Source organism: Erythrolamprus reginae, chromosome 3 (assembly GCF_031021105.1).
Source record: "Erythrolamprus reginae isolate rEryReg1 chromosome 3, rEryReg1.hap1, whole genome shotgun sequence".
NCBI lineage: Eukaryota > Metazoa > Chordata > Lepidosauria > Squamata > Dipsadidae > Erythrolamprus > Erythrolamprus reginae.
This window is the reverse complement of record NC_091952.1, coordinates 50,759,683-50,781,383: the sequence shown is the minus strand read 5'-3', so window position 1 is coordinate 50,781,383 and position 21,701 is coordinate 50,759,683. Positions and strand designations below refer to the sequence as shown.

At 41.5% G+C, this 21,701-nt stretch overlaps 2 protein-coding genes across 2 annotated transcripts in view; both read left to right on the top strand.

Moving 5' to 3' along the window:
• FKBP5 (FKBP prolyl isomerase 5) overlaps nucleotides 1-21,701 on the top strand; it is a 1,202,894-nt gene that overhangs the window by 85,193 nt on the left and 1,096,000 nt on the right. The window lies entirely within an intron of this gene.
• The window catches only part of PI16 (peptidase inhibitor 16), a 44,307-nt gene continuing 38,154 nt past the window's right edge, over nucleotides 15,549-21,701 (top strand). Inside the window, exon 1 of the mRNA XM_070748870.1 lies at nucleotides 15,549-15,719. Coding sequence (XP_070604971.1) covers nucleotides 15,549-15,719 — 171 coding nt within the window. The remainder of the gene's footprint in view (nucleotides 15,720-21,701) is intronic.

Genomic DNA, 21,701 nt, shown 5'->3' with positions numbered 1-21,701 from the left:
GATGTTTAACATTTTATTAATTTCATTCTGGACTACCTTCCAGAATTTCTGTATTTCTGCAGTTGCATCTTATACTCTGAAAAATACCGTATATCAACTGAACTATTTATTTTATTCACCTCTTGAAATATACAGTATGTTTCGGAGAGAGACGGCATACAAATCTAATAAATATAATAATAATAATAATAACAACAACAACAACAACAATAATAATAATATATTAATACCATGTCTCGGGACGCCACAGGGCCCTAAGCTAAGCCGGTGTGCGCATCGGGCAGCTCCATCTCCCCATCTCATGGTGGTAGCATTCAAAAAAATTAAACCCGCCCCCTGAAAATAAGCCTCAGTATTTATTTTGGGGCCCAACAGAAAATAAGACAGGATTTTATTTTGAGGGAACTGGTACTGAAATGAGTACAAGTGAACTAAGAACTGAGTGGGTTTTTAAAAAAAAACCCCCAAGGCCCTAATTTTACAAGTCTTTGCAAATTTAAAGCCACATTGAACGGTAGCTGAGAAATTATGATGATCCAATGCAAACTCTAGAACAGTGTATCCAACCTTGGTAACTTGAAGATATCTGGACTTCAACTCCCAGAATTCCACAGCCAGCGTTCGCTGGCTGGGGAATTCTGGGAGTTGAAGTCCAAATATCTTCAATTTGCCAAGGTTGGGAAACACTGCTCTAGAACATAGAATAGTCTATCCTTTTATTGATGTGCCTTGCCACAAAGGCAAGAGAGTACGTTGTTACATTTAGTTCCAACTAAGACTTCTACTCATCAAACTGATTTCGTGTAATAGTGATTATGCTAATCTAAACACAAGATATGAATTGAGCATACATGAATACCGTACAAACTTCTCCCATATCGAACCTGTGAACTTCATTTTAACCTGAATTTTCAGTGCATATGATTAAATTCATATTATGAAGATGGACTGACGTATTTTGTAAGCATGGAATATACATGGAAACATCCGTGTGCATTCACTTTCTAATCAATGAGGATTAAATTCTGCCTTGCTCCCTGCTTTCAAATCTGAAGAAATAGTTGAACATTAATCACTACATACAATACTAAAATGTTGATCTTAAGTGGAAATATAGTTCAGTATGAAACGTCCTGTTTTCCGAGTTTCAGATAAAATATGTGTAGGACTTGTGGTATGAGAAAATTTCATTTGGGGTGGGGGGGATTGTTGTTTACCCTTTTCTAGACACTCTCTGTTTTGGTAACCAGAATGCTATGAGCCATTTGTTCATCAAATTCTATCTCATTTATTTGGAAGCAATCTAATGATGATATTTGGGATATGCCCTCTTTGAAAGAGAGACGAGAAGGTTAACTTTCAGATTTTTCTAATGAGTAGGGTGTGTAGAACTACGCCTGTATTGCATTTCATGACCTACATCATGTGTAGAAGCTCTGCAATCGTGTAGAAACTGCAATTTTGATACTTCAGCAAGATCTCTCTTTATTATATTTAGGCAGGCAATTTTTACAGAGGACAATATTTACAGCAGAGTTCAAAGAATAGTCCATCTTTTAGGCAAGTGAATATTTTAAACACTTGACCATGTTAATCGGGTGTGTTCTTACCTTCGCTATTGGTGTACATTGTGCTCGCGCATGCTGGCTCCATTTGCACATGTGCACGCGTCCCTTCGTGCAATTTCACTTCTGCACATGCTCAGAGGGTGGTTTCAGATGAAGAAATAAAGCTTGGTATTAACCGGCGGGTGGGCGGGAAGGCTTTTTTCACAACAGGATGAGGAGAAGCCATGCAAACAACGAAAAAATTGCAAAAAATAAAATAATAAAAAAAGATGGCGGCACGCATGGACCAGCACACACAGAACCAGATCTGTGTCGCCAAAAATTACATCATCAGCTGGTCACTAATGGTTCAGGCAATCTGGTCCGAACTGAGAGGAACCCATCTCTGATGTTAATCTCCTAAAACTATACGGAGAGGGGCGGCTTACAAATCTAAATAATAATAATAATAATAATAATAATAATAATAATAATAATAATAATAATAATAATAAATATTAATATTAATATTATTTATATTATTATTTATATTATTATTTATATTATTATTTATATTATTATTTATATTATTATTTATATTTATATTTATATTTATATTTATATTATTATTATTATTATTATTATTATTATTATTATTATTATTATTATTATTATTATTATTATTATTATTATATGGAAGAGTCATGTGACAACATTGAATAAAATTGCCATGCATATGAATGAGGTCACAGCTGCCTAGTTCTTGGCACTCTTAAAATACCTGGCTTGAGCTGTCATTTTCTGCAAATGATTGCATGACTTCTCCCAGCCAGCAGAACATTCATATGTTCCTAATATGTTTTTATGCACAGGAATAAAGGCCTCATTGATAGTCTGTCATCTTGGATCTTAGACTGCATTTTTTTCAAAACTTAAAGCACATGCGGCTGTTGTGTAACTGTATCTTCCGCAGATGTATCAAGTGTATTATAGTCAGTCAGATCATATGTTCAGGGTGAAAGCACTGAATAACCAGAGATAAATTCTTTATGCATTCATTTTAAGGTGTATTTACTATAAAGGATATTTTTTCATGTCTGTGGGCAGAAAAATTTCATTCTGTAATTGGTAACAACAAATAATAGTTCCCCAACCACTTTTCATTACCGGTCTATCAGTTCAGTACAATACATTCATAAAGTTTATTTATTTATTAGTTGTACAAATGCTGGCTGAGGAATTCTGGGAGTTGAAGTCCAAATATCTTCAAGTTGCCAAGGTTGGGAAACACTGCCTTAATGGACATGGTCTGTGCTCACAAAAAGCTGCTAAGGTGTGGCTGATCCAGAAGGACTTTGGGAATAGATTGTAAAGTGGATCCCCTCCCTGTGGTAAGCAATTATGCTGCTAGAACTGTTTCCTTGAAGTATCAATAGTTATTTTCTAATTTATGCATGTTCTTTTTATTTATATTTGCCTTTATTCTACTTGCAAAGATAAACATTAAATAGTTGAAAGGTATGATTCTGAAAACAGAACTTTAATGATGCATCAGAAAAAAAAACGAGCCAACAAAAGGTACTATGATAAAATGTCATAAAACCTCAAATACGTTCAGGACATTGTTGGAAAGTCATAACAAGTAGGAGACATGACACCATCCTGCTTGAAAAGAATGTGACAGGTATAGAGCCAGTGAGGGTTGTCTGAACTCTTTTCAGTTCAGATTCAGATCTGAATTTGGGATGGAAGTCACATTGGCCACTTTTGTAGATAAGCTGTGGTGGGCCCAAGAAAGAAGGAAAGCTATTCCTCTGGTCTTAAATGGAGATCTTGGTTGCCTTCAAGACCATCCATCATGGTATTGTCCTGGGCTATAGAATTCTCCCTGAAGTTCTGGGCTAGTTAGGGCTAGATTGTGCTCTGCCCCAGTACCGAGCCCCAAATAATTACTCACACACAAATGTCCAAACACAGCTTGTTTTAGTAAGTAAAGCAAAATCTAATAACTTCTTAGAAGTATACGCAGCAGAAGATAGGCGGAAGTTATTCTGTTCAAAAAAACCCCGACTGTTAATTCACTACCTTAACAGTTTAAAACTAGAAAATGCAAGACACAAGATCCATGCTGGAATGCAAAGTGGAGACACAGAAGTCAAGATTCATAGGCCACGTTTGCAAGAAACAAGTACCAGGCTGGATTGCAAACTGGCAACACAGGAGTCAAGATTCAGAAACCATGATGCAAGAAACAAGACCCAGAATGGAACTGCGGAAGTCAAGATTCAGGAATGACGATGCAAACGAGAAACACAGAAGTCAAGATTCAGGAGTGACATTGTTCCCTGCAACTAGGCTCAGCGTGGTTAGGACATAAGTAGTCTTAAGGGCGTGGCCAATTAGCCTGCAGCTCTACTCTCGAGGAGACCTCCTCCCGAGTAAACCTTCTTGCCTCTTGGCAGCCCTGCATGCTCTTGCATTTGGGAAAGGAGTAGCCCCTCTTTTCCTATCACTGTGAAGAGGTGCTGGAGGTTTCAAAGGCCTTGGCTGCATGGGCTGCTAGGCAGGCCACAACAATAGTATTGTGTTAAGTCGTCTTCAGGTATGTCTAGTTTCAGTCATTTGCAGGGGGAAGAAAGATCAAGTTGCTGAGTGCTCCATCATGATACAATGCATTGCTCCTTACTGTGAAGGCACCTATCTCTGTGAAGACACTGGTGGAGGTATCCTCAATACCTAGAGTATTGGCCAGGCAAAAGAGGCAATTGAGATCTTGTCTTTGTTCTTATCTTACTGTCTGTAGATTGGAGCATCATATAAATTTAGAAGATGAACGAATAAGCCTGCCTAGCCAAAGGTTAGGAATTTGAATTGTTCTTAACAAGTGAGATTTTCCCATAAAAATATCAAACTCCATATAAATCTATAGTTTGAAGCTTATGTAGAGAAAGCAGCTTAACAAGTAAGCTATATATAATGCACTAAACCAGTGTTTCCCAACCTTTTTTGAGCCGCGGCACATTATTCATGTTTTCAAAATTCTGGGGAACACTGAAGGGGGGGAGCGGGGGGGGGGGCTAAAGAAAAGTTTGGACAAAAAAAATATCTCTTCCTCCATTTCACTCTATTTCTCCCTCCCTCTTTCTCTCTCTTCCTTCCTTCCCTTCTTTCTCTCCATCCCTCTTTCTTTCTTCCTCTCTTTTTTGCTCTCTTTCTCTCTCCCTCCTTCCCTCCCTCTATGTCTTTCCCTCTCCCTCCTTCCCCCTTTCTTTCTCTCTCTCTCTTGCTTTCTTTCCCTCTCTTTCTCTTGCTTTCTTTCTCTCATTCTCTCTCCCCTCCTTTTTCTCTCTCTCTCTTTCTCTCTCGTTCACCACGCCAGCAACAGAGAGAAAAAGAAAGAGCGAGAGAGAGCCGGAGAGAGAGTGGAGTGCGCAGCAGCCATCAGCCTCCTCGCCTTCCCAGACGTCCCCAGCGCCCGGCCTCGCGCCGCCTCCCGTTAGCCCGGCCGAAAGCCACACAGTCCCGGACTCCTGGATCGCTCGCTTCTCCGGCCAGCGCGGCGCTTTCCTGGGCAGATGGCTTTGCTGACCGGAGAAACGAGCGATCGGGGAGTCCGGGACTGTGTGGCTTTGCGCCATGAAGAGAAAACGGCAGCAGGGAAAAGTCGGCCGTTTTCTCTTCATGGCGCAAAGCCACACAGTCCCGGACTCCCGGATTGCTCGCCCCAAGGCAGGAGGCGGCAGCGGAGGAGAGTGCGGATCGGGCGGGCAATGGGGCAGGGCAGAGAAGCCAGGGGTGCGTTTGGCCGGAGGCACCGTGGGGAGGCAGGGGCAGGGAGGTGCGGCAGTAGGAGTAAAGGGAGCCGCGGCTGCCCCTGCCTCCCCACGGTGCCTCCGGCCAAACGCGCCCCTGGCTTCTCCACCCTGCCCCATTGCCCGCCCGATCCGCCCACTCTCCTTCACCGCCTCTCGCCGTGGCACACCTGACGGTGTCTCGCGGCACACCGGTTGGGAAACGCTGCACTAAACAACAGTTTGACATTGGGACATGTTTTTAAAAGTTTGAGGTAAGGGATAAAAGGAGAACTGGGTATAAGTAGGGGTGGGCTGCTGCCCGGACCGGGGGGGGAATGCAGTGGAGTAGTGAAAATGAAGCTCCACCCCAGAGCACCCAATTTGCACTGAAAGATGTTAAAAGAAAATGCAGGGCGTCCTGCATAAGCCACGCCCACAGTGGTAGTAAAAATTTTGGTAGCTCTTCACTGGGCATAAGGATAGTGGATAGTTTAAAGCCCTCCTGATGAAGTCTCAACACTGATAAGAAGTTAAGTTATACCAGTGCAAGCACTTAAATTCACTTCAGTACTGAAAAATGTAATTGGGTGAGATAGTCTCTCAAATAATCTGGCCCCATGCCACAAAGGCTTTATAGGGCATGCTTTATAGGACAAGGGTATTACATTGAAGTAGATCCAGAAGCAAACTCAAGAGTAGAGCATCTTAGAATAATCCAATTGGGAGCTGACTGAGGCACGGGTAATTGAATAATTGTGAATTCACAATTAAGGAATGGCACAACTGGCACACAACATGAAGATATGCAAATGCCCCCTTAGTTGTGGTAGCCACTTGCTCTTTGAACCTAGAAGGACCCTCGGATTGCATTCTGGGGTTGTCAGGGCCTCTACAACCCAAGCACCTAAGATGGCATAGTCCTAGAACTTACAGGCCCCCAAACCCAAAGCCACTCAACTTTGCTAGGGTTCAACTAATGCTGATTGTTCCCCATCAGACTTTTACAGAGATGTACAATTGAGTATCATCATATACTCATTCCATGGTGATGGATGATCTCACCCAGCAGTCTTGTGTGGATGTTGAATTTTGTGGCACCCCACATTGTAGAGGCCAGGGATGGGATTTCTTCTCCCCAATCACCACTGTCTGGAATTGACCCTGAAGAAAGCAGGTGAACCAGGAATCACAGTGCCACCCATTCCCAGTCCATTGAACCAATCAAAGAAGGATACTATGGTCAAATGGTATAGAAAGCAGCAAAGAGATCAAATAAGAGAAGAGTGGATGCACAAACTCCACTCCACCCTCATCAGAGATCATTTAAAAATGTTGTGGTTAGCTCTGGCTCAGCTCCTGCCCCAAGGAATGTGCAGGTGGATGTGGGGGCCGACGAAGCCTCCTCTGACCAAGGAAGCGTGAGTGACAGGAAAGAGGGGAGTTTGGGCAAACAGCCCAGGAGGAGATCAATCATCTGTATCATCCTTGGATTCTGAACAAGAATTAATGACACATCCACACATGCGTAGAGTGATGCATAGGAGACAACAACTGAAGGATTATTACAAGAGAAAATGAGGCCACCTGTAGTTGGGTGGGGCTGCTGTAATTAGTGCTATAGATAAAAGTGCAACCTGGTGTTTTAGCCCCATGGCAGTTTATCTGATTCATTGTTTCGTCAAGCTCGTGGTTTTTGTGCTGTTCAAGATTGTGTGTTAACTCTCTGGACTTTAGAATTTGACTCAAGTTCCCAGTTATTGGGTGAGCAATTGGATTGCATGTGCCTTGTGTGAACCAGAAAATCCCTTTGACATTTAAAAAGGGAGCTGTTTCTGTTTTTCTGTTTATAAAAACGTTTGGGTTTTCCTTTTATCGTGTGGTGTGTGTCTTCCTGGACTAATTACCCTGTAATTACGGGTGGTTGAAACACGCCGGCAGAACAAAAAGCATGACCAATGCTGTTTCCATCCCATACCCAGGACTGAATCCTGACTGAAAGGGATCTGGAAAATCCACTTCATCCAAGTTCCTCTGACATTTCTGCAACCACCTTCTCCGTTACCTTTCCACCAAAAACAGAAGTTAGATAATAGATTAAAAATTGTTCAGGATAGTGGCATCCACTGATGGCTTCTTGAGCTGGGAGCAAACCTCTTTAAGAGGTAACAAAAAGACCAACCCGTCATTCAGGAAACAGTTCATACACTACTATCAGTCCCCTGAGACAAGTTGACAGATTTCAGAGTTTTCACAGTTTGACTGGCTCTGCTGCAGCACAATCTTTTGGAGTGTCCTTTTGGGATTGTACCCTCTACACTTTGTTTGTTTTGCTCCCCCAGATGTTTGCACACACGCATCCCTTCAGATTGTTTTCTCAACATTCTCTGATGCTAATGTAAACCATTGTCTCATTGTTGCTCTGATCCCACAAAGATCAAACAAGGAACATATTGTTCCTTTGCACCTGTTTTTGCTGTAGGTAGAGTCTGGGTGAGGCAGGGCCACGTCAGGTTTTCTATAAGAAAAGCTCTTACAAAAACTTTCCAATGTTATCCAATGTCTTTATTTTTTCCACCTTATCTTGTGTTAAAAAATAAAAATAAATGAACAAATTCATAAGAAATAAATAAATAAATCAGTAATAAATAAATGAAATGGAAATGGAAATATAATAATAATAATACAGCAGATATAGAAGACTGAGGACACCTTAAACAAGATCTAAGTATTGTCCACAAGATCATATGCTGCAACGTCCTGCCTGTCGATGACTACTTCAGCTTCAACCACAACAACACAAGAGCACGCAACAGATTTAAACGTAATATTAACTGCTCCAAACTTGACTGTAAAAAATATGACTTCAGTAACTGAGTTGTCGAAGCGTGGAACTCATTACCGGACTCCATAGTGTCATCCCCAAACCCCCAACACTTTACCCTTAGATTATCCACGGTTGACCTATCCAGATTCCTAAGAGGTCAGTAAGGGGCGAGTACAAGTGCACTAGAGTGCCTTCCGTCCCCTGTCCTATTACTCTCCTACATCTCCTATACCTTTCTTCTATTCCTATATCTCTTCTTCTATTCTTTCATTGATATGTTCCATTACTATATCTTCTTTTCTATTATTTCTTAGATATATTTTACTATGAGTATCTCCTCTATAACCTTCATCATGTATTTTACTATATATATATACACCCACACACACTAAAACCCTCATTGTGTATTGGACAAAATAAATAAATAAATAAATGAACAAACAAGCAAACAAACAAATAAAACATTCAGCTCTGCACACGAAAAGTGCCATTCGTATCAAACTCAGGCCGCACTAACATTAAACTTTGATATTGAGGTGGGGGCCGCAAACTATTGTCCCGAGGGCCGCAATTGGCCTGTGGGCCGCGGGTTTGAGACCCCCAATGTAAGAGGAATATGCTTCACTGCATCTGGGCAGAAATGATGCCCACTGGGAGATGTAAGGGTTGAGTGGAGCAAGGAGCCTCTAAGAGCAGACAGGAAAATTTGTGGCGAAGAACGTTTATTTACTTAACAGGCCATTGCTGGATCAACTGCAAGATTTTTAAAAACACACACGCAGCTGCTGACTAGTGGAGAACATAACAGATCATCAGTCCAGGATAAAAATGGTTGCAGAGGACAGTGACCGGCCATGAGAGGAAGGGATGTGCTAGGCCAGTGATGGCGAACCTTTTTTGGTTTGCGTGCCAAAGGGGTGTGTGGGGGTGTGCTAACATGTGTGCATGTGCCCGCATCCCTTTCCTTCTCCCATGCAAGTGCACCTGCCCACACATGCACACAATACCTCCATCCTCTGTGCTTGTGAACAGGCCTCACTGAAGCCTGGGTTGTGGGGGAAAAAACGGGGAAACCGGAAGTTAGGAAAAAAGGACTTCCGTTTTACCCGTTGTGCTGTTTTTTGTACTCCGGATGGTTCAGGGAAGCAAACTGGAGTGCCAGAAACAGCACAATGAGCAGACTGGAAGTGTGTTTTCCAAACGTCCAGTTTGTCCATTGGGTGGGGTTTTTTTGCACTCTGCGGCTTCAGGGAAATTTCCTTGAAGCATCTGGAGGGCAAAATGGCCTTCCTGAAGCCTGAAAATCAGCTTGCCAGTGTGTGCATGGAGCTGACATAGGGCAATGTTTTGCGTGCCCTCCAATATGGCTCTGTGTGCCACCTGTGGCATGTGTGCCATATGTTCGCCATCACGGTGCTAGGCATTGTAGCATAAGAACATAAGAAGAGCCATGCTGAATCAGACCAGAGCCCATCGAGTCCAGCATTCTGTGTCACACAGGTACATGAGGATCTTGAGCAGAAAGAGAAGGCAAAACCCTCCCTTTCCCTTGACCCAGGGGTGGGCAGCAGGCAGGACGGGGTGGAACGCAGTTCCACTGGCGGAAATGAAGATGCATGTGCTGATCTGCGGCTGTCACTTCCTGCAGTACTGGTCTCAGCTCGGCTCTTTTTTTCTTACTGCCGTTGCTGCTGCATCTGTGCTCCTTGCTTTTTTCCTCTTTCCTCCTTCCTTCCCTCTCTTCTACCCGGCTCCCCTCCAGCCTCATGCGGCCACCTCCAGCCTGTGGTGCAAGCAAAAGGTGTGGGTGGAAGCGGCCCTGGCAGCATTTATGCTTCTGGCTGCACCCATTTGCCTAGCTACCCAGCCTGAGGCGGGGGGGGGGGCGACCTAGGAAGGAGAGCGCAGGAAACACGAAGCGAGCGACACTGGTAAGATTGTAAGTCGAGGACGATGATGAACGTTCAAATCACCCACATTATCACATGGCCGGCAAACCACTGCTACCCAGTCACATGACCATTAATCCACACCCACAAAGTAAGACACACCCACAGTGTGGCAGTAAAAATTTTGGCTGCCCATTACTGCCTTGACCCCAAACAAATGGTACTCAAGGGCTATAGCAACTATAAACCATCCACTTAGAAGGCTTAAAACATTTTAAGATGGAAAACAGCATCTTTGAAGTGGAGCAAGAGAGACTCCATTTGCAATAGGCTGGGAGTCAGACCTCCATTTTAACAGTCGGAAAGTGGTGGGTGGTCCATTCTGGGTATGGGATAGTCCCAACGAGCAGATCTGCCTTTGGTTAGGATGGAGAATCCAGGGTGGCCATCAAATACCTTAGAATTGCCATGGGTCTGGTCTGGTTTGCTGGATCGCATAGTTGGGTTCAGAGAACTGAGGTAGAGTTCATATCACAGTCCCCAGCTTGGTGCCCTCCCAATATCTTGTGTGTTTTATGACTCTGGCTGTATCCATATTGGCAGTTCTGCAGACTCTGTGTCTCCTCGGCCATTTATCTGCGTTCTGACTTTTATGCTCACTAGAACTTAATACAAACACAAGCAAGGCCAGAAAGAGAAAAAGAACAACAATCCCGTCTCTCGTTACAAAACCCAGCTTCATGTTTCAGACTTCACCAAAGTCATAAAGCAATTCAAAAACACTACGCTGGCAAACACAGGCAAAATCCAGAAATTCCTAACAGTACACACATTAAAACATCTTAGCCATCTGGCTGGTTGAAATGTGTTTTGAAGGAGGGGAGAGAATTATAAAGAGGATTACAGTTTGTATAATTTATTCCATTTCATATCTACAATATACGCATGGAGTTGGAGATCAACCAAAATAAATATATTCAGTTATGCTTATATATATTTATCCTGCCTTTATTATTTTTATAAGTAACTCAAGACTGCAAATACTGTACACCCAATACTCCTTCCTTCTTATTTTCCCCATAGCAACAATCCTGTGAGGTGGATTGGGCTGAGAGAGATTGATTGGCCCAGAGTCATCTGGCCAGTTTTCATGCCTGAAGTGGGACTAGAACACACAGACTCCTGATTTCTAGCCTGGTGCTTTAACTACTACATAAAACTTTATTTTGCATAAATCTTCATGAAAGCTGGGTCTTCCTTTGAGCTATCCTCACATTCATGACTGCTGATCTGAGGAACAAATAGAACTCCTTAACATATAAATCTTTGTGCAATTCAAGAGAGTCAATGAAATATGGGCTGTAAGAATAAATATTGCACGGATTATTATTATTATTATTATTATTATTATTATTATTAGTAGTAGTAGTAGTAGTATTATGTCAGTACAACACAGCAAACGAGATCACTATGCTGGATTTCGTATTTCATCACCAGTCGGGCGCTTCCCAAGCACCTAGGACTGAGTGATGTACCGGCGAATTATGTTTGCTGATCCCAGTAAAGTGGCCTTTTGCAATTGACAGATGGAGATTTTGTCAATTCCAATGGTTTTCAAATGTCCGTTGAGATCCTTTGGTACTGTGCCCAGCATGCCAAGTACCACTGGGACCACTTTCACTGGCTTATGCCAGAGTCGTTGCAGCTCAATTTTTAGATCTTTGTATTTCACTAATTTCTCTAGCTGCTTCTCCTCAATTCTGCTGTCCCCTGGGATTGCGATGTCGATGATCCATACTTTCTTTTTCTCCACGATCACAATGTCTGGTGTGTTATGCTTCAGAATTTGGTCAGTCTGAAGTCGGAAGTCCCACAGTAGTTTTGCTTGCTCATTTTCGACCACTTTTTCGAGCTTATGATCCCACCAGTTCTTTGCCACTGATAAATGGTAGTTCCGGCCCCAAGTTCCAGTGGATCATCTGTGCCACAGCATCATGTCTATGCTTGTAGTCAGTCTGTGCGATCTTTTTGCAGCAGCTGAGTATTATTATTATTATTATTATTATTATTATTATTATTATTATTATTATTATTATTGCATGGTGAAGAACTCACTGATACATTTTATTTCTGCTTTTGGAAATTGGATATTTGGGCCTCAAAAACTTTAACCAGAAAAGGCAGGGAGAAGCTTCCATGGTGCCTCTCTAGGAATCTCCTGGGAGGAAACAGGACTGGAAAAGGCGGGGAGACGCCTCCGTGGGGTCTCTCTAGGAATCGCCTGGGAGGAAACAGGGCCTCCACCCTCCCTATGGTTTCCCCAATTGCACACATTATTTGCTTTTACATTGATTCCTATGGGAAAAATTGCTTCTTCTTACAAAGTTTTCTATTTAAGAACCAATTAACAAATTAATTGGTTTTTAATTCGAACAAATTAAGTTCGTAAGTAGAGGTACCACTGTATATGTTTTCAGTCTTATTGATGAACCAAATTTTAGACAGTACAACAGACTTCCCAGTTCCTGATTTATCCAACTAGTCCAGATTCCAATTTCTTCAAGTGTCTTACATCTAGTGTTTCTGGCAATATTGATGGATCAAGTGAATTTATATAGATCATGGGTGTCAAACTCACAGCATCATGTGACCTTTCACATCATTTTTTTTTCTTTACAGAGCTGGGGTGGATGTAGCTGCATGTGACACATCCAGCCCACAGGTCGCCCATTGATACTCCTGATATTGGAGAATGAGACCAAGAGAAGCTTATTTTTTAGACAAAGACAAATATATTATGAGGATTTGACATTCTCCTGAAATGAATGTGTTATACAAAATAAACCTATTAAAATAATGCTGCTTTATTTTTTATGCTGTGTTCAATTTGAAAGGATTTTCTAATGGAATTATCCTAAATACAATTAATTAATGACATTATTTTGGAATAAAAACTTGGGAGCTTATTCATCACTCCTGCTAGTGTACAATTAGCTTTTTTAAGATCATCCCTCTGCTAGCTTATTTTTATATATGTAAGGGGTCTACAAAACAAATTGATATTGTATGAGCAGGTTATGAATAACACTCATTTAAATGGTTTTACTTTATATGTAAACATGTCATGATCTAGTCCAGTGATGGCAAACCTATGGACGGGTGCCACAAGTGGCATAGGGAGCCATATTTGCTGGCACAAGAGCCATTGTCTTAGCTTACTCCAATGGGCATGTGTCCACGGAGCCGCCCTGAGTCTACGGAGAGGGGCGGCATACAAATTAAATAAATAAATAAATAAATAAATAAATAAATTTAAAATAAAAATAAAAATAAAAATAAAATAAAATAAAAATAAAATAAAATAAAATAAAATAAAATAAATAAAAGTGTGTGTTGACCAGCTGATTTTTGGCTCACACAGAGGTTCCGAGAGGGTGTTTTTGGCTTCCAGAGAGCCTCTGTTGGGATGGGGGAGGACATTTTTATCCTCCCCTGGCTCCAAGGAAGCCTTTGGGGCCTGGGGAGGGCGAAACATGAGCCTACTGGGCCCTCCAGTTGTTGGGAAACAGGCCATCTCTGGCTTCCAGAAGAGCTCTGGGGAGGCGGGGGAAGCTGTTTTCACCCTGCCCAGGCATTGAATTAATAGCTCAATAGCTTACGCACAAGCTCTTTTGGCACCCGATGAAAAAAAGGTTCACCATCACTGATCTAGCCCATTAGTATTCACTAGACGTCACAAGTAATTGTTGCTACATATTACGGGAAGCTGACAAATTTGATATTGTCTGAAATTTCCTTATGGATTTACAACTAAATTCTTAAATTTATTTGTACATTTAATTTCAAAGATTCATAACTGAATAGATCTACACAATTATCTGGTGGATATGCAGAATACAAACAGACATGATAATTAGACCGTATTGGCTGTGAAAACCCAATTTCAAGATTAGGGCTGTTTCCTCTGTAATTATTTTATTTATTTGTCCTTAACTATAGCGACCCACTTAAGCAAGAATAACAGCCAATCAATCAACCAACCAACCAACCAACCTTTATTTAAATGTAACAAATGCTATGGTTTTTGGAAATAATGTTAGATAGCAAGATTTGTACTTTATGCAGCATTGAAAAACCTGAAATAGCATCAATATAAATGTCTTTGATCAAGGATAGAAACTATGAAGTCTTTAGAACTTACAAACAAACAAACAAAAAATAAGCCATGTGCGAATGAACTATGAACTCTGGGTTCATGTGAATTGCAAAATATAACAAGCATACCTGTTTTAGATTTTTTAAAAATCATCTGGAAATATATGCAACTGATATTAATCATTTTTACCCAGGTAGGATGGGCAGAAAGATGCTCTCTTATTGAATTATTGCACCACTGTTACCTTTTTGTTCTCTGTTTCCAAAGGTTGTCAGAAAAATATACATTACCCATCTTTTTCAGTTCAACCAGGATCGGTGTTGTGAGTGCAAAACTGTCACTAATATTTTTTTCCCCTCTGAGTACATGGATGGCAAACCGTATATAAGTGCACCGATGTGCCTATAATCCCCTGTCCAATTGTCTTTCCTTATCTCATATATCATATATATTCTCTCCTTATCTATATCTATCTATCTATCTATCTATCTATATCTATCTATCTATCTATCTATCTATCTATCTATCTATCTATCTATCTATCTATCTATCTATCTATCTATCTATCTATCTATCATATATATTCTCTCCCTCCCATCTACTTCTCTTCTTTTTACTTTCTATCGTTATATATATTACTTAATGTCTATTCTCTTCCATATGTATTGTATATTGGACAAAGAATAAATAAATAAATAATTTGCAGCCCATAGTATCTCCATATCTAAAAAGGGTTGTCCTGTCTTAGCTGTTAGCCTTGCCACATTTCCAGAGCCTGAGATAAGTAGGATCACCGATGGTCTGAAAGGACCACAGGGCTGAGTCAGTTTAGCAATGGCTTTGATCCCATTGTTCTTTTCTTTATTAAGAAGTCAGTGTTGCTGATTGCATCACTACATGAAATCCTTGTGTCCAAAGAGATTTTTCCAACGAGTGAAGAAATTCTGATGGGCAGCTTAGTGTTAAAAGCGTTCGGAGGAGAAAAATGTGAGGCGTGTGTGGAATATGCACGCTCTCTCTCCAGTGGGCTAACACTTTAGAGCGAATAAATGTGTCGAGCAAGGCTAGAGCAGTCTGGCCTGCCAAACAACCTGCCCTTTACCCATTTGACCAAACAGCCATGCTTTCTCTGACTGTCCCCGAAGGACCATTCATCTTCTTCCATCAGTGATCCTATATGAGATGGGTGTGTTCCCTCTATGGCTCTGAAAGGCATTTCTAGTAAAAAAAGATAAATATCCTCGTTGCAGTGCTTGGGCTTTGGGTGTTCCTTACTCTGGGAAAGGATTTAAAGCTGTCTGCCAGACCCGTGGGCTGTTACAACAAGACAGTGCCACAATGCTGAGCTCAGGCCTGCCGATTCCCCTCCTTTCCCTCCTCCTCCTGCTGCTGCTTGAAGCGATGGAGCTGAGCTGGTCCTTTACAGATGAGGAAAAGAAACAGATCGTGGATCAGCATAACCAGTACCGTTCCATGGTTTATCCCCCAGCTGCAAACATGAAGAAATTGGTAAGTTTGTGGTGACGGACTTTGGTGGAGTTGGGGAATCCAGAGATTTCCATCTCTTATCATGAATATATGGCAGTTTTATTGTTTGAGTGTTATAAAAATGAATGAAAAAACAAAACCCTTTGGTGTCCCTGCATTCAATTGATGAAGGAAAGAAAGGTGATGAATTTGAATTTAGTGACCTGTTAAATGACCTTTCAGGACATGCCTTGTGTCTCCTGGTGTATTTTATAAGTTAAATACTTTTTAAAACAACTATGACCTAATTTTATGCAAAAGGTAATATGTGTGTGTGTTTGTGTGTATTTCTTTGTATCTTTTCTGTTCATAAGTCAGTCTGCACACCTAGAATTTACAGAAAACTAACTTTTCTGTTAGTTTTCTTGTTAGAACTTTTGAATAGAACAATCCTCTGATTCTTATCAAATTCCTGCATTTCATGAATTAGAGCTATGATGAAGTATTTTGTGTGAATCTAAGGAAGTCAGTGTGGGCAATGGTTACAGGAGTTCTGTATAAAGTTATAATACTATGGCTGTAAAAGTCTAAGAACGCTTTCATTTTTGGTATGAAGAGCCCTTATATATTGAATTACAGTGCTGTTCAGAAAACATCCTCTGGGCTTCTACAGGTGGCTGGTGATGATGGTGTATGTATGCGTGTTTTTTTTCCCTTTTAGAAAATATGATTTCAGCACATGAAATTCATTAGTTGCATGGGATACAAAACAGATTTTTTACATCCCAGCTCTGCTACTGTTCTAGGAAACACAATAATCAAACAGGAATTTGCTATTGCTGATTACATTATTTCCCTTTCTCCATGCTTGTCTGTCAACCAGCTTTGCAACTTCATTAAAGTCTTCTGTTTGTAACAAGTAGGATACTACTGACAATGTTACTGATAACAAGGTAAATATATTCACCCGCTACTTCCCACTACACATGCACATTTTCCTCTATTTTTAAATAAACGTTGCCTTTTTGCTGTTCAGGCTGATATCTGCCCTTCCTACTTTTTTTACTTTTGGTTGGGGAAAGTACAACCTACAGTAGCTGCGCAAGTAGCTCCCCGTCTCCGGCATGTGTGTGCACATGCATCTGAGCGGGACTTTGGTTCTGCGCAAGTGCAGGAAGCAAAAACCCACGAGTGGACATGCACGCGGGAAAGATTTCGGCATTTTTTTGCTTCTGCGCATGTGTAGAAGCAAAAAAACCGCCAAACTTTCACACGCATTCCCTCGTGAGATTTTGGTTCCTGCGCATGTGCGGAAGCAAAAATTCGCTCAGACCTGCACATCTGCACGCCGGAGACATAGTGCTCTGTGTGCAGCTCAATTTTCGCTACTGGAATGATGGTGTTGATGGTACTGGTAGGAACCCACTACTGATTCAGACTTTTAAAACCAGTGTGAACAAAAAAGAAACTCAAAGGGATTTGATTTGCTTGGTGGAAATCAAAGGCTGGACATCTCCCAAAGATATTTGTAAATGAAGACAAATTGTTCTGTTGAGATTTCAAATTGCCATTGATTAAAAGCCAGCAGCACGTTTTGAGACTATGGCCGTGTTGTCCTATCCCCAGAATGGGATGACAATTGTTTTTGGAGGGCAGTAAGAGATGATGTCACCTTCTATTAATCCCTCTCTCACCCCTCACTCACATTTTCCTGATTCACATCCAAAAGACACTTTTAGGTCACCTTGAGCTCGTGCCCATTTGGGTTAGAATGCATCAGTTCATTCAAGTTAACCCCACCATTAATTGGCTCCTGTGATGAAACAGAAACACTAGTCCTTCAACTGAAGCAGGGCCTATCGGCTCTTTCACAACATTCAGAACTGCATTTTACTTTGAATTCCAGGATAGCACAGTGACTGCAAGTAGTCCTCAACTTAGGACACGATTGAGCCCAACATTCATGTTGTGGAGACATTTATTTGCTTCATTTCACAACCTTTCCTGACACGGTTGTTAAGTGAATCACCGAAATTGATATGTTAGTAACCAGGTTGTTGAGTGCCTCTGGCTTCCCCGTTGACTTTGCTTGTCAAGAGGTCGCAAAAGGTGATCACATGACAATGCAACCGTCATAAGTACAAACCAGAGGACAAGCATCTGAATTTTGATCACATGATCATGGGGATGCTGAAAAAGATCGCCACTGTGAAAAATGGTCATAGGTCACTTTTCTCCCATGCTGTTGTGCCTTTGAGCTAAAGTCACTGAAGGAATTGTTTTAAATCGAATATTACCTGTGCAATATTTTCTTATTTTAAAAAGGTTGCTGATTTGCAATTCAGTAGCATTCTTTTAAATATATATATATATTTGAGATAAAATGGTCCACTCAGAGGTGAGATTCAGCAAGTTCTGACTATTTCTGAAGAACCAGTAGCGGAAATTTTGAGTAGTTTGGAAAATCGGAAAATTATTTTATTTTATTTTAATTTTTTTATTTTATTTTATTTTATTTTATTTATTTTATTTTATTTTATTTTATTTTATTTATTTTATTTTATTTTATTTTATTTTATTTTATTTTATTTTATTTTATTTTATTTTATTTTATTTTATTTCTTACTTATTTATTTTTTTATTTATAGTTCTTGTATGCCGCCCAACTCCCAAAGGATTCTGGGTGGCTTCCAATGAATAAGAACAATACATAAAAATGGCATAAAAAAATTAATAAAGACCCAACCAACATACATTCTCTCACTCACATTCCTAGCTAAATCTAGGCTACCATTCACTCAACGGTCCCAGGGCTGCCGGAAGTGCCAGGTCTTCATTGCTTTACGGAAGGCTGGTAATATGGGAAGGGTGTTAATCTCTGGAGACAGTTGGTTCCATAAAGTCGGAGCCCCCATAGAGAAGGCCTGTGGTCCCGCCAGTCAACATTGTTTGGCTGATGGGACCCGGAGAAGGCTGACTCTGTGGCGGTCTTGAAGATAGTCTGGTCCTGAGCCATATAGGGATTTATAGGTGCTAACCAATATCTTGAATTGCATCCGGAGATCGACCGGCAACCAGTGTAGCTCGCGGAGCGTCACTGTTATATGGGTGTACCTGGACATACCCATAATAGCTCACGCAGCTGCATTTTGTATCAGTTGTAGTCTCTGAATGTTTTTCAGGGGTAGAGCGCATTGCAGTAGTCGAGGCGAAATACCGGTAGTAAAAAAATTGAATCCTACCACTGGCATTTCTACATCCCCCCCAAAAAACCCCATAGTTATTTAAATTATGTGGAAGCTGAAGTGAAAGTCTCCTATTCTGATTAATCAAAAAAATGATGAAATGATACACTGCTGGACTTTTCTCTAGCACAGGAGAAAGTAGCAAATTCAGGAAAATGAAAATATTTTTTAAAAACAAACTGCGCTGTTTCAAATAATCAGCCTTTTATTTGCAAGAATTATAGTCATTACAGCATTTGTAATAAATGAGGCTCTAAAAACATACAGAAGTAACAGGTGTGTTATGTCTGTTTGCATATGCATTTGGGACTTCACTTTGCATAAGTGTATATGTGTGCCTACTTTTTTTTTAAAAAATGCACACCTGTAGGAATATACAGTGGTACCTCTACTTAAGAACTTAATTACTTCCATGACCAGGTTCTTAAGTATAACGTTCTTAAGTAGAAGCAATTTTTCCCATAGGAATCAATGTAAAAGCAAATAACACATGCAAACCCATTAGGAAAGAAATAAAACTTCAGAATTTGGGTGGGAGGAGGAGGAAGAGGAAGAGAAGAAGGACAGTCGCTGCCGAAGGAAGAAGGTGAGGTGAGGGGAATCAAAAAAATCCAAAACTTTAAGGTTTTTAAAAAAAGAGGGACTCTGAGGTGGCAAGGAGGAGCACGCACCTCCCATACACCCAGCGTGAGGCTGCCTCCTATACACTGGCTGCTGCTGCTGCTACCTGCTGCCTGTTCTTTCCCATGCTGAAGTGTTCCCCTCTCCTCTCGCTCGTAGCCAATGCCTTTCCTTCACTGTGGCGACTCCTCGGCTGCCCAGAGCGAAGGGAGCATTTCTAGAGGTTTATTCCCTGTCCAAGCGCCCCGAGAAAGGGAAATGCTTTGTTCACTCTGGACTGCCAAAGCCTCCTTAAGAGCCACCAAAAGGCTCCTCTGACAGCCTAGAAAAGCCTGAGATGGTCGGGATTAAATGGGGGATGGCAGGAAACTGGCTGGGCCTTCATGCCGCTCTCAAATTTCCCTGGGAAATTTTTCCGGGCTCGGGTTCTTAAGTAGAAAATGGTTCTTAAGAAGAGGCAAAAAAATCTTGAACACCTGGTTCTTATCTACAAAAGTTCTTAAGTAGAGGCGTTCTTAGGTAGAGGTACCACTGTATACGTCTAGGACAGGTGCGGGTTGCCACTCCTGTTACTAACGGTGTGCTATGTGTGCAGCTTTGAGTCTCTGGTGTGCGTGCGTGCATGTCCTGGTGAGATTTTGCTTTTGAGCATGTGGAAGAAGCAAAATCTGGCGAGGGAATGCACACATGCAAGGGATTTCTGTGATTTTTTTTTTGCTTCCATGTATGTGCAGAAGAAAAAAACCACCCAAATCTCACACGCATGCCTGTCCCCTTGTGAGGTTTTGCTTTCTTCTCATGCACAGAAGCAAAATCTTGCTGGGACGCAGGCGCATGCAGAGCCGAAACTGCGCCCGCAGCTCCATTTTTACTACAGTGCGGCGTTCTCATCCATACTGGTAGGAACTTGATACTGGTCTAGGAAGACAGAAAGGTGACTGGTCATTTTCCCTGGAACAGGAAGACAGGGCAGTATAACAGCAGGAAAATATTATTTATTAGATTTGTATGCCGCCCCTCTCCGTAGTCTGATGGAAGGATGTGGTACCCTGTATTTTCAGCTGAATGCCTTTCAGGTTGTCAAGATATCTCAGTCTGGACCCAATTTTCTCAAGCCTTCCTAGAATTAAGGTGGCATGAGCACAGGACCCAAGTAGTTAAACATGAAGTACAGACAGGTCCCAAACACATTCTCTTTAGGCTGGAGGAAAGCTGTATCTACAGAGAGCTTTGAGCAGGTATGAGTAAGGTAAGAAAAAATATGAAAGGGAAGGCAGGGTTGGGTTCTTCCTGGTTCGGACCAGATTGCCCGGTGATGTGACGATGGCATCATGAATCTGGTTCAGTCGGTGCCAGTCCATGGGCGCCGCCATCTTTTTTGGGGAATTTTTGGTGATTTTTTTTTACTGTTTTGAAGGTTTTTCCTGTTTTGCTGATTGCCTTCCCCCAGGTTTAAACTGACCTTTATCTCTTCGCTCGAAGCACAGCTGATCAGCTCCTCAGCTGTGTTTTGGGCCAATTCCAGCTACTGAGTGTGTGCGAAAGCCCAATTATATGAGGGAACATGTGCGTGTGAGTGGAGCATGTGTGTGCGCGCAAAACATCACGATGCAAACCGGTGGTGAAGGTAAGTAGAACCCACTCCTGGGCGCAGGCTTGCTAGAGGAGAAATCAGTTTTCTGCCAGAAAATTAATGAGAGTACAAATAGATTTGTGTAGAGGATTAGGTTGGAATAAATTGAAAAAGCAATGATTGCTGTTTGCTAATGGCTATGGCTCAGACCACACTGTTGCCTTGTGGTCTATGTGGTTTTTAGCAGGTTGTTCCCCAGAGTCCAAGTCAACCTGCTGTGCAATCCTGAGAACTGACTCTTTTTTGATGACAAACATCAGTAGAATGATAGCCAAAGGGCAGTGGCAGATTTGGGGAGGTTGTCTTCTCATTCCTTTTACTAACCTACAAAGGAGAAAAAAAAAATATGGGTTTCCCTTATGGGTTCATCCAAAGAATCATGTGTTTTGCTGACCAAAGCAGAAGCGGGTTCCTACCTGTTCGGACCGGGTTCTATAAAACCGGTAGTAACTTGGCGGCCTGGGTCGCTGGAATTGGCAGCAACCCAGGCCTGTCACGCCACCAAGCAGGTTCTTTTGGCATCAT